At 41.2% G+C, this 14,391-nt stretch overlaps 1 protein-coding gene across 1 annotated transcript; it reads left to right on the top strand.

The window, feature by feature from the left end:
• The first annotated feature begins 866 nt into the window (after window positions 1-866).
• On the top strand, window positions 867-13,957 carry NSRP1 (nuclear speckle splicing regulatory protein 1). The gene is made up of 7 exons (XM_021524962.3): window positions 867-909; window positions 2,602-2,689; window positions 8,676-8,732; window positions 8,898-9,029; window positions 9,554-9,761; window positions 10,345-10,453; window positions 12,315-13,957. The coding sequence occupies exons 1-7, from the start codon at window positions 890-892 to the stop codon at window positions 13,360-13,362; spliced, it is 1,662 nt and encodes a 553-aa protein (XP_021380637.3). The 5' UTR covers window positions 867-889; the 3' UTR covers window positions 13,363-13,957.
• The last annotated feature ends 434 nt before the right edge of the window (window positions 13,958-14,391 follow it).

Raw genomic sequence — 14,391 nt, 5'->3', positions numbered from 1 at the left:
TATTAGGGTTTTTTAGTTAAGATGATAGGGAGTCTGTTAAGGATTACCAAGAAAAAGCAATGGAAACATTAAAGGGAAGAATTTTGCCAGTATAGGTACTGAATTTTAAAGGCTTAATAAAAGTTTTATGGGTTTTTTAAATTAATTCTGATGGGAAAACAAGAGGCAGGGACATCTTTATGACTCCCAAGCTACAAGGCTCATAAATGATACAGCATTAATTTTCAAGGTTCTGTATCCTTAAAGTACCTTTTAGGAATAATTTTAAATAAAGGCTGTTAATCAGCATTTTGTAACGTTCTTCTGGACACGTTGCAGAAAAGCCCAACGCTATTAATAAAACACAAAAAGTTTTTTTTTATTGGGATAAAGCTTGAGATTACAGCAACTGCACTGCCTACAGTGAGATTTAATCTTTCCAATAACGTCCCTTTCGGCAGAAACACTTTTCTAATAACATTTTGGGAAATTAAAACTCCTCTTTCAGTCTTTAGTGCGAAACAAGAGACAGGCCGGTGATGGGGGCGAGGTACCAGCGTGTCTCAGCCTCGCCCCCGGGAGCGTCTCGGGGCTTTTCCCCCTCAGGGCTCTCCCTCCTCAGGGACCTCTCCCGCCGCTGCCCTGAGGCGCCCCCGGCTCCGCGCGCCGCTGCCCTCAGCGAGCGCCCGCCATCTTCCCTCCCTCATCAGCACTTTCGCCTCTCGACAACGAGCTGTTAAAAAATCCCCCGCCGCCTCCAGCCCCCTCCGCCCGGTCTCCTCTTTCCCCCCGGAGCGGGACCGCGGCACGGTGCCGTGAGAGTCGGTGAAAATTGCGTGGGGAGGACTCGGCCGCGAGGAATCCGCGGCCGCGGGACGGCAGCGGCTGCGCGGGGAGGCGGCCGGACAAGATGGCGGCGCTGGGCAAGCAGTGAGTGCCGGCAGGGCCGGGGCGGGCGGGCCCCGCCGGGCCGGGGGCAGCGCTCGGGGGGATTTGGGGCCGGCGCTGAGGGCAGGGGCGAGCGCCGGAAAACTCCTGCCCAGGGCCTCGCTTGTCCCAGGTGTCCGCCGCACGGCCTCGCTGTGTTGGCCTGACTTTAACACAGTGTTTATTAAAAAACAAGCAGAACTCAAAACAGCGGGCAGGCGCTTAAGTGTGCGGTGGTGTTGCCCAGGCGTGTTTTTCACTCTTAGGGAGGAGAATCTCCTCAATGTTCCCTCACACCTCCCACCCTCGGGCACTGGCCCCGGCAGCCGCGGCTCCTGCTCGGCCTCCCGGCCGGGTCGGACGGGGCCGAGGGCGGGTGCAGGGCCCAGGGGACAAACGGCGGCCGCAGGGATGCTGTGGTACCTCAGAACGGGGATGTGCCAGGCATTCAGCCTGTGGGATGCTGTGGTACCCCAGAACGGGGGTGTGCCAGGCATTCAGCCTGTGCGATGCTGTGGTACCCCAGAACGGGGGTGTTCCAGGCATTCAGCCATGCAGCTGTGCGATGCTGTGGTACCCCAGAACGGGGGTGTGCCAGGAATTCAGCCATACAGCTGTGGGATGCTGTGGTACCCCAGAACGGGGGTGTGCCAGGCATTCAGCCTGTGCGATGCTGTGGTACCCCAGAACGGGGGTGTGCCAGGCATTCAGCCTGTGCGATGCTGTGGTACCCCAGAACGGGGGTGTTCCAGGCATTCAGCCATGCAGCTGTGCGATGCTGTGGTACCCCAGAACGGGGGTGTTCCAGGCATTCAGCCATACAGCTGTGGGATGCTGTGGTACCCTAGAATGGGGGTGTGCCAGGCATTCAGCCATACAGCTGTGGGATGCTGTGGTACCCCATAATGGGGGTGTTCCAGGCATTCAGCCTGTGGGATGCTGTGGTACCCCAGAATGGGGGTGTTCCAAGCAGTTCAGCCATACACCTGTAGGATGCTGTGGTACCCCAGAACAGGGGGTGCATACACCCTGTGGGATGCTGTGGTACCCCAGAATGGGGGTGTTCCAGGCAGTTCAACCTTACACCCTGAGAGGAGCTATTGACTCAGTGATGAACTCAGGGAAAGGCACGTGGGTGAGAAACCCCCAGTTTAGAAGTTGCTCAGCACCAAAAGGAAGTGGGTTTAGCATAGAGATGGACTTTGTCAGCACAAGAGTTGCTTGTGTGTGGTTAATTAGTCTCAGTTTGACATAATCTGACTGTAAAACTTGTCCTTTGCCATAGCACCTGTGGTTACATTGCCAGCAAAATATGAAATTAAAGCACTGCAAACATAGGCATGGAATAGTGCTTGGTATAGACTAAAACTAAATCCCTTCAGATTAAACAGTTGTTATTTAAAAAAAAATCGTATTTCTCTGAGAGAGAAAAGAAAATTACTTGGAAAACTCTGAAGAGGGATTTGTGTCCTAATTTAGGACAATCATTGCATCCAGAAACTTTGCATACCAAAAGACAGCAGTAGCTCTGGCAGAAGCTGGCTGGTGTGCTCTGCTGCAAAGGCTCCTCATATATAATTTAAATACATTGTGTTGATTCTCACTTTTTACTTCTCAAATGGTAAATGGCAGAATTTTTATTTGGAACGTGCTATGTTTTAAGTGATGCTAAAGGTAATTTTTTTTTTCCTCTAGATATGGGCTTATTATGCCCAAAAAGTTGCCACAGAAAAATCTTGTTTCAAAGAAGCTCTCGGTGTTTGCAGATGAATCAGATGAAGAGGTCAGTTCAACAATTTTCTTCTGAAACTTGCCCTGTATTCAGTGAATTTATTTGTGTCCAACCCTTAATGGCTGCAGCAGGTTTTGGCAGTGTCATTAGGATATGTGTCATCATTTTGGATTTGGGTGTGAAATATGATCTGTATTTTTTTTAGTACATGTTACATGGAAGTGATGATTTTTTGTTACTTTCTGTCAACTCTTCCAGAAATTCAGCACATGTGACAACCTGTTTGCCAGAGTTAACTAGCTTGTAAAGAAATTTGTTGGCTGTCACTGGTGAATGCCTGTGAATAGAAAGACCAGTAGTAATCAACAGCTCTCACTCAAATACTAAGTGTGGTAGTTATGTGTGTTTTATCCTTTAGCTCATTCCACCCAAATTTGATGTAATTGATTTTATGATGTTCATACTGGGAACAAAAGCAAAGCTGTACAACCCAAAGGTTCTACAGCAAGAGAAGATGTATGATATTGTGTGAGAGTGTTCTTTTCTATAATCCTTAATTTTTAATTTCTTTTGGAGCATTAGGTTCAAAATACTCTCTCCGTACCTGCCCCAGCAGAGGGCACTGTGTGCTGTGTAAATCCCACCTGGATGTGCTGCTGGAGACACGGGAAGTGTTCAGGAACAGGCTGGGATATGGGGCCCTTGCATAACCCTGGGCTACAAATCTGTTCTTTCCTCCCTAGAGCTTCAGTCTACACTTGCTCTTTTGTGTGGTCAAGAAAAACAGTGCTAATAAAGCATGAAATGATTTTGATCAGTTTCTGACTCATCAAATATTTACTTTTAAAATCTGTTTTTACTTTAATGAACTAGCAGTTGTTAAATTTTATGTCACAGAACGCCTGAATTTAGCAATTCCCAGCCCGTGTGTACCTGATTCCATTAGAAAATCTGGAATGTTGCTGTTGAAGGTTTGTGGGCTCCTGTTTTACAGAGCATGAAAGGGCTGAGGACCTTTTTAGTGGTGTCCACTCAACCCTCAGCATGGAACTGCCTCAGTGCAGCTTACAGGAAACAGGACTCAAATGTGCTTTAAATCCCATCTCTCTCCTCACTTAGCTGTCATCCTCAGAGGTGCATCCCTCCACTGTGGCTGTAAAGAGAGGCTTTCCTTTAGAAACAGCTGCTGGAGATGGTTATGGAGCACTTCCCCTCTTCGATGGGATTTGGTGTCTATCTCTGCATTAAGGATCTGACCCCACATTTTCCAGATTCCAGGAATAAACTTCATTTAATCTGTTGTCATTAAATGTTGTGTGGTAGGTTTGGGAACCTCCCTAGGGGCTGTCTTGTATTTTTTCACTTCTTAATTTTCTCTTAATATCTTAAACATTGAAACAAAAGAATGAATGTTAGTAATTCTAGTAAAAATAATACATGATGCTGTCTGCCAGCTTTTAGCTGAACATCTCAAGCATCCTCCCTTTAAGAAAAGCTGACAGATTCACTGTCAAAGTCTGTTATAAAAGCTCTTAAAAGTTGTTGTACTCATCAGTATGGTACATAACAAGCAAAAAGTAATAATCTCATGACTGCCTTTATCAAAGAAGTTTTTTTTTTTTAAATCAGAATTACTTTATTAGTTCAGTAATGATTTCAGAGCTTTTCAAGATAAGGAGCAGCATTTGGGAGGGGTTTCATTTCCTGTCTGCTGCCTTATCAGTCAGAACTACATCTCAAATGTCTGGAGATTATGTATTTTTAACTGAACTCTAATAAAGTTTGTGCTGGGCAATCTGCAGACCTGACTTGTCTATGATTATATATTAGATACCAAACTTTTGCTCCCTGTTTTTTTTAATGTTACTATGCATTTTTCACCCAGATTTTGCCTCTACTCTTGCTGAAGGAATTTGGACTTTTCTTCCTTGTGATTAAGTACATTAATGGCTGTTAGTTGCTGAAGATGGTCTTTGTGTTAATTCATAAGGAACAGAGCATCTGGGGTGGAAATTTTCTGGAAATACAGTGTTGCCTGGGAAAAGGTGCTTGTCAGTCTGTGTGATGCTCATTGTTACCTTTGGAGTTTAGTTGAAATTATCTCTGTGGTACAGTAGATAAAATTTCTGGTTTGTGATTGCACCAGTATTACCCAATGTATGTTCCTGTACTGTACCAGGCTTTCAAAACTGATTTGTTAATACAGGATGAAAAAAAAAAAAACAAAACTTTTTTAGCATTTAGCATTAAATAGATGCTAAATTTGGGAGGGAATTTGTGGAGCCAGTGTGAACGGTTCTGTGAATTATCAGCTGGATTTGGTGGGCTTTTCAGTGATCACCTAAAAGATAAATGAAGTGTTTAAGCAGGCAGAAGCTGAAAATAAGCAGAAAACTCTTATATTCTTATAGGCTCAGATTTTTGGCTTTGCTTATGGATCCTTCCATCCTCTTCACAACTTTTCAAAGGAAAAGTCTGACTGAAAGGATTTGCTGAGTAATTGATGCTGTTGCTGACCAGAGGTTTTGCAACAGTTTCCATGCAAAGTAAGACTGGGTAGAGTAAAAGGGCTCCTAGAAAAGAATTTTCTGAGAATGAAGAAGTGGAAAAGAATGAAGATGATGTATGTAAAATCAAGAATAATTCAGAGAAGTAGGGTGACATTGCCATTTCTCATAATATGAGCAGTATGTGTTATGGAATTACCAAGTAACTGGTTTAATCTAAACAAAAGGAAGTTGTGTAGTTAAGGGAACTCCTTGCCACAGGATACTGTGGCATGGCCAGAAATACACATGAATTCAGAAATGGATTAGTCAAATTAAGGGATGCTCTTGGTGCCAAGTAATAGTTCAGGTGTATCCTCTAGTACAGGAAGTTCCTTGATCTGGTTTCTGGAAACTAGGATGCAGTGCTGAGAAAAGCTAATTCTGTATACATGACTTGTTTTCCATGTTCATTCTCTTGATCTTCTGCTAGTAGCCATGACTCATATTGTGTATAAATTGAGAGGAATCTGTTGCCTGATGTGATTTTTGTTTTTTTACTCCATGAAGCCTGGAGTCTCATGTACAGGTTGTACTTGCATTGTACAGTTCTCTGTGAGGATGGGCCATAAAGATTCACTTCTAAATCCATGTACATGAGGGTGTAAGTAGCTTATTTTAGAGTGAGAAGGAGCTAAGAAATGGAGGGAACCATGAGAAATGTTAGCAGATTGGGGTAATTAATTGCTTTTTTTTCTTTTTTTTTAAATAACCTTTCAGTTGTGTACAAGCTGTCTTCCATGGTCTGGTAGCAGTGGTAGACTGGAGAGCCTAATTTCTCAGAATTCCTTGATTTGCATGGATTCTATGTCTTTTCACAGGATAGGGTTAAAACATTTTCTCCTTTCAGAAAATATTGAACTATAAGCTTTGTGCTTCAGAAGAATAGCTTGACTAGAGGGAGGGAAATAGTATGAGACAGATTGCTGAGCTTATAGGGCCTTTAATAAATGGGCAGTTGATAAGTAAAACAATACAAAAGGACGGGAAGTTCTCATCTGTCAGAGCTCACAGCACAACAGGAAATTGTCCACCATAAACCATTGGGGAAGGTGTTTGTTTTCAGTAAACTTACTGCCACTCTGGAGAAATGGCAGATGGACTTCTTTACCATCATATGTCCAATAATGAGGATTATATATTATGTTAGTATTTACTTAATCTTTGTTGATCAGTGCATTTATTCCATGTAGGCAGACAAGGAAAGCATTCTAAGCAGAGTTTCATGTATTTTGGTGAAATAGAGCTTATTCTGTAAATTTGACTGCAGAATCTGTTTTGGTTTTCACTGAGCCCCTGCTTTCTGGAATAGTTCAGGGGAGATTCTTCGCTTTTGAGGTACCTTTCTGATAAACCAGTGTAAGAGTTTCCCACAGAGGAAACCTCCAGGCTGACCCTCAGTGTGTCAAAGAACTATCTTTTTTCTCAAGAGCCAGGAGGAAATTGAGGTTTTCTGTGTAATACTGATGTGTGTTCTATGCTAATTTAAAATGGATGTTTATGGTTTATACTGACTCATTTCTAGCCTTTTCAAAAGAAGGTGTATGTCATAAAATTAAGTACAGTGTTATAAACTATTTCTGAACATCAGGTCTTCAGAACTTAAGAGTTCTTCAGTGTTGAAAGCAGACATAAACATGAGATGCATGAAGCCAGGATTCTTGTAGGTTTTAAACTAAATAATCCACTATCTACTTCCCCCAGTCAACCAACCAAGCAACCAACTACATAAATAAATAAGGGACTGTGTCCAATTCTAGTCCAGATAATCAGCAAGCTGCAGCAAGCAGGGTGCTGATACCACAGTCAGCTCATGTCTGCCAGGCTCAGCTTCCTGAAGCCTGGGCTGCTTCCTTACCTGCCTGTCTGCACCTGGGTAATAGAAAACAGCTGCTTCTTAGTGATGAGCACAGAATCAGTGCAGGGCTGTTCTTCCATAGAGTGCACATCACATTTTCTCTTTATTAGCCACAGGGTTTAGCATTTTGAAAGCAGAGATGGATTTAATCGAAGTCTGCATTTAGCAATTATAGCACCAGAAAAAATGGGAGTATATGCCCTGTTTAGTTCCCCTTTTTCCTTGTGTGTGTCCTTTCCTTTGAGTGAGCTAGGAAGAAATATTTTGAATGTTCTGTGTTTCAGGGGTTTTTGATTGTAGTGTTACTTATGAAAGTCATGTGTTTGTGGGAGGTGAGCAAAGGTGTACAGTATCTAGAGATCAGTGGATTCTCTTGTATGATACCATATGTATTCTTCCAAATAATGACAGTGTTACCTTAGCATCTTCTCTTGCTGAATCTAGAGTTACTTAGTACTCCTCTGAGATACAACCTTTCTGGCATTAAAAAAAAAATAAATAAATAAAAGCCACAGAGAAGTTTGCAAGTACTTTTATTATTTATGGTTTCCATAGCAGGAAAAAAATCCCTTAGAAGTGATCACTGACTGTACCTGTTCATTAGTCCCATCCTGGATGGGTGACAGAGGCCCCAAAGATAGCAGGTGTTCTTGTGGTCTTTGTGAAAAAGCCAGCTGGGTAAAGGGACAGAAATGGATGAGAATTTGTGATTTTAGTCTTTCCCAGTGCAGAGGAGGAGTACTAAGTAACTCTAGATTCAGCATGTTACTATTTTATTTTAAACATCAAATGAATTTAAAAGCCTTCATGTTCAGGGGATCTGTTTGAATTTAGATGGTGCTAATTATGTTTGATTTCAGAAGATCTTAGTTCCTGCTGCCAAGCTCCCTGCTACTTGGTTTTCATTTTTTCATTTTTGTATTTTATTAGCAACAAAATTACAGAATCGCTTTGCCTTTTTTAAATGTGACACAGAGCATGTATTAGTCAAACTTGCAAAACTTGGGAAGCTGCCAAAACACAAAAGGATTTTTCCTTCCTAGTTCTGCTTTTTAAGATTAAGAGATATTTAATTATATAAACAAGGATACAAGTCCTGCCATTATAGTGGATCTGTTAAATAAACACTATTATGTATTGGTTGAGAAAAGATAGATATTAGTTTAGGTCAAAACTAATTAAAAGAAAAAAAGTAAATAAAAGCATTTTTGTAAAAGACAGCATGATTAGAAAACATTTTCAGTAGGGATCTGTTTCTTCTTAGAAAGATTAGTATTGCTATTTTGTAGCATGTTAATCTTGAAAAATTAAACAGTAACATTTGAAGTACATGCTGTTTAGCTGTGTTCTTATTTCTGAAAATACACAGCTAACGATACAAATGAGACTTAAAATAAATACCAGATCCTTGCAGAATTTTGTATTTAACTATGAATGTGGTTTTTCTTTTTTTATGTGATTTTCAGTATCTCTTGTGACTGCTACATCTCGATGGACATACAGGAAGAAGTCAGTATTATCTGAATCACACCTGTGTGTAATTGGATTATTATATAGTTGTTTGTTAGAATGGTAGAACAAGAATTTGTGTCAATGTAATTAATTTCATTTCTGCAATGCATCCTTCCTACAGCCAACTGTTGGGGAGAGTCTTCAAAAAGAGGCATTGAAAAAGCAAGCAATGAAACAGGTAAGGGACTATTTTTAATTTACTCTCAATATTCCGATGGGTAAGTTTGTACTATAGATCTGTTTAAATTATAATATAGGAATCAAATATTTGAAAATAGTAAAGATTTCATTGTTATTATTTTGATATCTTTTCTTCTTCTCCTCCTGCCTGTTTTTGTTTTAGACTAAACTGGAGATTCAGAAGGCTTTAGAAGAAGATGCTACAGTATATGAATATGACAGTATTTACGATGAAATGCAGCAAAAGAAGAAAGAAAGCAGTGCCAAAATGTTAGCTGGAAATGATGACAAAAAGGTCAATACCTGAGAATGTATCCTGTCTGTTCAACTCTGTCTCCTTGGGGTAGCCATGACTGGTTAGCTTGTAAACTACAAAGCATGCTGGAGTGATACTTCCATTGTTACTTATTCTAGTTCATTTGAAGGCCCTTGTCAGGTTCTGGAGATGAAAGGAAGCCTCCTATTCTTTAAAAGAAGGGTAAGGCTGTTACACTTAAGAAGACAGAGGGATGAAAAAGAAAAAAAAAAAACATTTATTTTCATTTAGAATAAAAATCCTCCTAGACAAAGATGGGGTGACAGTTTTGATTGAGTACAGCAGCCTCTCTTGGTACTGGGAAATGTGGTGTGTTAGGGGCCTGAAAGGAATGGCAGTTTGTTTTGGATAGCTGTCAATCAGATGGAGAACACATTAGAGTAACTCCTGACAGTTTTCTTTCATTACCAACTTAATTCAACATCTCCATCAATCCCAATTTGTGTTTTCTCAGCCACCACAATTACCTCTCAGCATGGTAACGTTTTTCCCTTCTACCTCAGCCCAGATACATCCACAATATCCTCAAAGCAGCCGAGATTAGAAAGAAGGAACAAGAAAGACGAATGGAAAGAAAAATTCAGAAAGAGCGTGAAATGGAAGGAGGAGAGTTTGCAGACAAAGAGGCTTTTGTGACTTCAGCTTACAAGAAGAAGCTGCAAGAAAGAGCTGAGGAGGAGGAGAGAGAAAGAAGAGAATCAGCTCTTGAGGGTGAGATTCGTAGTGAAATAACTGTCCTGAAAAAGAAGTAGGGCTTCGTACATGATTTACAGTATATTCATCTGGTGGTCTCTGTGTGAGGCTTGAAATAATCAAAGAGTACCAGATCAGCAGATACTGAATCAGATCAACATTGGTCTGTTACTTTCCTTTGCACGTGTTACAGATGGAACAGAGGAAGCTCCTCTGTTTGTGTGTTGGTACTACTTGGGTTGGTGCTTTAATTTTTGAGGGAGGGTCAGCTGTTGAAGGAAGACTCGTAATCCTGGGGTGCAGTGATGTTTCCAGTCCTTACCTCAGATATTCTGGTCAGGATCAGGAGTAGATGTAAAGCACAGGATGTAGGATCATTAGATAGATTGGGCTGGAGTGAGCCTCTGAAATTCATCTGTTCCAGCTGCCTGCTCCAAGCATGGTCTGCTGGGAGGCCAGGTCAGGTTACTCTGAGCTTTTTTCACTTTGTATCTGAAAACCTCCAGGATGGAAATTGCAGTTGTGGTGGTGTGTACCAGTTGTGAGTTGTGTGATGAGTATTTGTGGCACCGTAATTCCAACCTCCCTTTCTTTCTCTCAGCGTACCTGGATGTGACCAAACAGAGGGATCTCAGTGGATTCTACAGACATCTTTTAAACCAGCGTGTGGGGGAAGAAGAGATGCCTAAATGCAGCTTCCGTGAAGCCAGGTAGGATGTGATTCCAACAGGGTTTCAGGTATGAAAACCAGCATCTGGCTGTTTGTGGTTTTGTATTCACTGGAAAATGAGACAAAGAGCACTAAAACAGTGGTAAGGTAAACTGGTAATTTCATACAGCTGATTAACTGAATTACTTGGTAAATAACTAATGATCATCAGTGACACAAAAATGAAACAGGCAGGACAGAGACGCTGTCTGAAAGGTATCAAGAGGACAGTTATAATTTTAATCCTTCTTGGTATTATTCTAACCTACATTTTCTTTGATTCACATAATATTTAGCAATCTGTATAAATTACACATTTTGAATCATGAGGAAGACAAGAGGTAAAATAGTGAGCATAGCAGTAAGTCATAGGAAATGAATATGCTATGAATATCCTGTAAAGAATGTGTTTCTTCACTTTGTACTTACTCTACATTTAGTTGCATAAAAACCAAATTGAGTGTTTATATTGTGGTAAAAGGAAATTAATCAAATATATGGGAAATCCAGTGGGAGTATTTTGAAATCCGAATATATGAACATTCCAAAGCAAACTAATGAGACTGAGTTATTTAGGTATTTAAAATGGTGACATTCTGCCCTGTGGATAAATTTGATGAAGGGGATATTTTTTTGTATGCAGCAGTTGATAATTTGAGACAAGTAAGTCAGGTTAAACCTTGTTTGATAGAGGTTTAAAGCATGGATGTCACTAGTTAAGTGTTTGCTATCACAAATAAAATACAGCTTTCATCAAGAGATCTTCTAGATCTGAGATTGTATTGTTAGAAAGTAACTTAGCCCAAGTGAAGAAAGCAATCACTGAAGTTTCTCAGCTGCCTGAAGAAAGGGAATTCTCCATGAAGTCTTCAGGGTGATGTGGTTTTGTACTGTGTAGAGAGCATGTGAAATTATGGTTTTTTAATCTTGCAAATTAAGGAAATTTCCTTTCGTGGCACATAAAATTAATTCAAGGGAAAGAAATTGTCCTGTTGATGGTGTTTCCAGCAAGGCTTGCAAATAAGCTCAAGTGTATATTTTAATTTTATTCTTATTCATGGTGATACAACAGGATACAGAGAGAAAACAGCTCCATTTTTAGATCACAGAAGTGTCCCTGAAGTGAGTCCCACCTTTGAGTTGGATTACTCATTAAATTACCAAACTTCAGTGTAATTTTTAGTCGTTGTTCATAGGCTGTCCATGCCTTCAAGCATTCAGCAGACACAGAATCTCTCTGGTGGTGTGCTGACTCATGAGAGGGCCCCACAGGCTGTTCTGGAGCTGTGATTAAATGGAAGACACGTGGCTTGTGTGAGTGAACATGGATTTCCTCATCAGCCTGAAGAGAATGGCAAAGCATAACCCCATCCATGGGTCAGCTGCATGTAAGAATATTTGAGCTGTAAAAAGTTACTAATTTCTGTCTAGCCAGAAGTGAGATCTTCAGAAATACTGGATCAAAAAACCCATGTTCCTCTCTCTGTCCACAAAACACACAACCTGCTTCTTCTCTGGATAATTATTTGATGTGAATAGAGGACCAAACACATTGGAAAACCTGTAACTTGCCAGCAGGCTTACACAGGAACTCAAATGAGTGTTTTTCCCTTAGATGGAGGCTGCACATACTTTACCATAGTCATACTCATTTAGATAAATTCCTCAGCTCACATTCACCAGTGAGCTAGATCTGGATACCTTGTGCTGGAATCCTGGAACCTGAGTCACAGACAGATTTGCTTTCTTAGACTTTTCAGCAGCATCTTTTGCCTAAGTCCTGATCAGAAGTCAGTTTGTAGAAAAGTCCAAGATTTCAGGCTTTTTAACGTTACTTTTCTTTTCTAATGTAAAAAATGTAGGATAAAGGAAGAAAAACCTGACAGTCAGGATGAACCCAATGAAAGGAACAAATGCTCGTCGGAAAGACAAAGAGTGAAGCCCTCTAAGAAAGAAAATAATCCAGATGCTGATACCGACCTAGGAACTGATAGTAGTGATGATGACAAGAGACACAAGCATAGTACAGTAAATTTGAAAAAGAAGAAAAGAAGGGAGAACTCTGTGAGCAGTGAAGAGGAGGTTAAACATCACAAAAGCCAGAGGCATTCCAGATCACCAAGCTCATCCAGTGTGGAGGAAGAGCCACGCACCAAAGCCCAAACAAGTCATCAGAGGGGAGAGAGCAGGCCAAGCAGAAGGGGAAGTGATGAACAGTACAGGGAAAAGGATTATGAGAGAAGTAGGACCCATGAAAAGGATCACCAGAGGGAAAGGGAAGAGCGACACAGGCATGGGGATCACACTAATAGAGATCACTACAGGAGGAGGGAAGATCAAGATGATAAACAAAGGGGGAAGGAAAGAAAAGAGAGGGAGGGGGAAAGAAAAGAGAGGGAGGGGCATGCCAGAGAATGGAAGAGGGCAAAGGAGAGAGAGGAGAAGGGCTCAGAGAAGGAACGAGAGAAAGAAAGAACAAGAAATGATAAAGATAGATATAATGACAGAGAGAAGGAGAGGGGAGAGAAATACAGAGAAAGGGAAGATCATGCAAAGGAGAGGAGAGAGAAATATGGCAGTGAGGAAAAGAAATACAGAGAGAGGAGAGAAAGTACTCCTACATCTTCAGAAAAAGATGGGGAGAGTGATCAGGGAAAAGAGAGAAAGGGAAAAGACAGAGAGGTGGATGAGAAGGGAAGCACCAGCTCTGGAGTGTCTGAGCAGAAACGTAAAGCTGGAGAAGAAGGGGAGAAAGATGAGAAGGAACAAGCACAGAAAGCACCTGAGACCCTGAGCAAATTTGCCAAAAGGAGCAACGAGGAGACGGTGATGTCAGCACGGGACCGGTACCTGGCCCGGCAGATGGCCCGGGTCAGCAGCAAACCCTACATTGAGAAGGAGGAGGATTGATGGCCCTGGGCTGGGCACAAACACTGGGCTGTCAGCCAAGAGGAAAGGCCACTGCTGTGCAGATCCTTATACAGAAAAGGTTATCCTACCTATTTATTCCTGGTTTTCCTTTGAGAAGTTGTGTGTCCCTTAAGAGAACAACTTTTGGAATAGGTCAGTGGGTCTCTTGACACACACCCTTAGTCTGTCTGTAAATGAAAATGTTAATGTGGCTGACTGTCCACCCTGCCCTTCAGTACATGTACCCTTGGTACATGAAGATTTTGGACAGACCTGGGAGTGTTAAACAATGTAAGGTGAGAATGCATCCCTCTGCTCCTTTCAGTAGCCAAAACAGTGAAACAAAGGTGTTCTCAGCCCATAGGAGGATGTGTTGCCCACTACTGCTCTCAAAAATGGGAAGCAAACCTGTAAAAGTGGGTGGACAAGCAAGAAAACCAGCCTCAATAATGATCTTGGAGATTTTTGTATGTAGAGTGGAGTTTGTAAGATATATGCATATTGAGGTATGAATTTTGTATTATGTGTGGGTTTTGGTCTGGGGACCTGATGTACAGAAACAGTTAATAAAGTGTAAGATACATATTGGATCAAATGTGTGGGTCTTTTTTCATATGTAGGTTATTTTACTGCATCTTTTTTGCATGGAAAAAGGTAGCTGAGTCTGTTTTCATGTATTACAGTTGTATCAACTTGTTAAGTGATATTTTAGATTTGTCATATGAACCTTCCATTCAGAGGTTCATATTAAAGAATAAGGTTATCTTCCAACTAGGTAAGTAGGATGTCTGACAGTGGGTCATAGCTTTTAGAATACATTTTCAACACTTTTATAATTGTTTCTTTGACTTTTGTTTTGTTGTAAGTTTATCACTTTTATGCTAGAGTGAGGCATACTTCTGTATTTAAAAAAAAGGTTTTGAGATTGGCGTTTCCCTAATGATTTGTTCAGCAGACTGAGCAATGAAACAAAGTGTGAGTAAAATTAAATGCAAATGATGCCACTTTATAAAGGCTTAGAATCAGTTG

The sequence above is a fragment of the Lonchura striata genome, chromosome 19, assembly GCF_050655825.1.
Source record: "Lonchura striata isolate lonStrDom1 chromosome 19, ASM5065582v1, whole genome shotgun sequence".
Taxonomy (NCBI): domain Eukaryota; kingdom Metazoa; phylum Chordata; class Aves; order Passeriformes; family Estrildidae; genus Lonchura; species Lonchura striata.
The sequence above is the reverse complement of the archived record's forward strand: the minus strand, read 5'-3'. Positions and strand labels throughout refer to the sequence as shown.

Coding starts and splice junctions, on each gene's coding strand:
- NSRP1 (XM_021524962.3), top strand. CDS start 890: ATGGCGGCGCTGGGCAAGCA. Junction 910..2,601: donor ATGGCGGCGCTGGGCAAGCA/GTGAGTGCCGGC, acceptor TTTTTCCTCTAG/ATATGGGCTTATTATGCCCA. Junction 9,762..10,344: donor AAGAGAATCAGCTCTTGAGG/GTGAGATTCGTA, acceptor TCTTTCTCTCAG/CGTACCTGGATGTGACCAAA.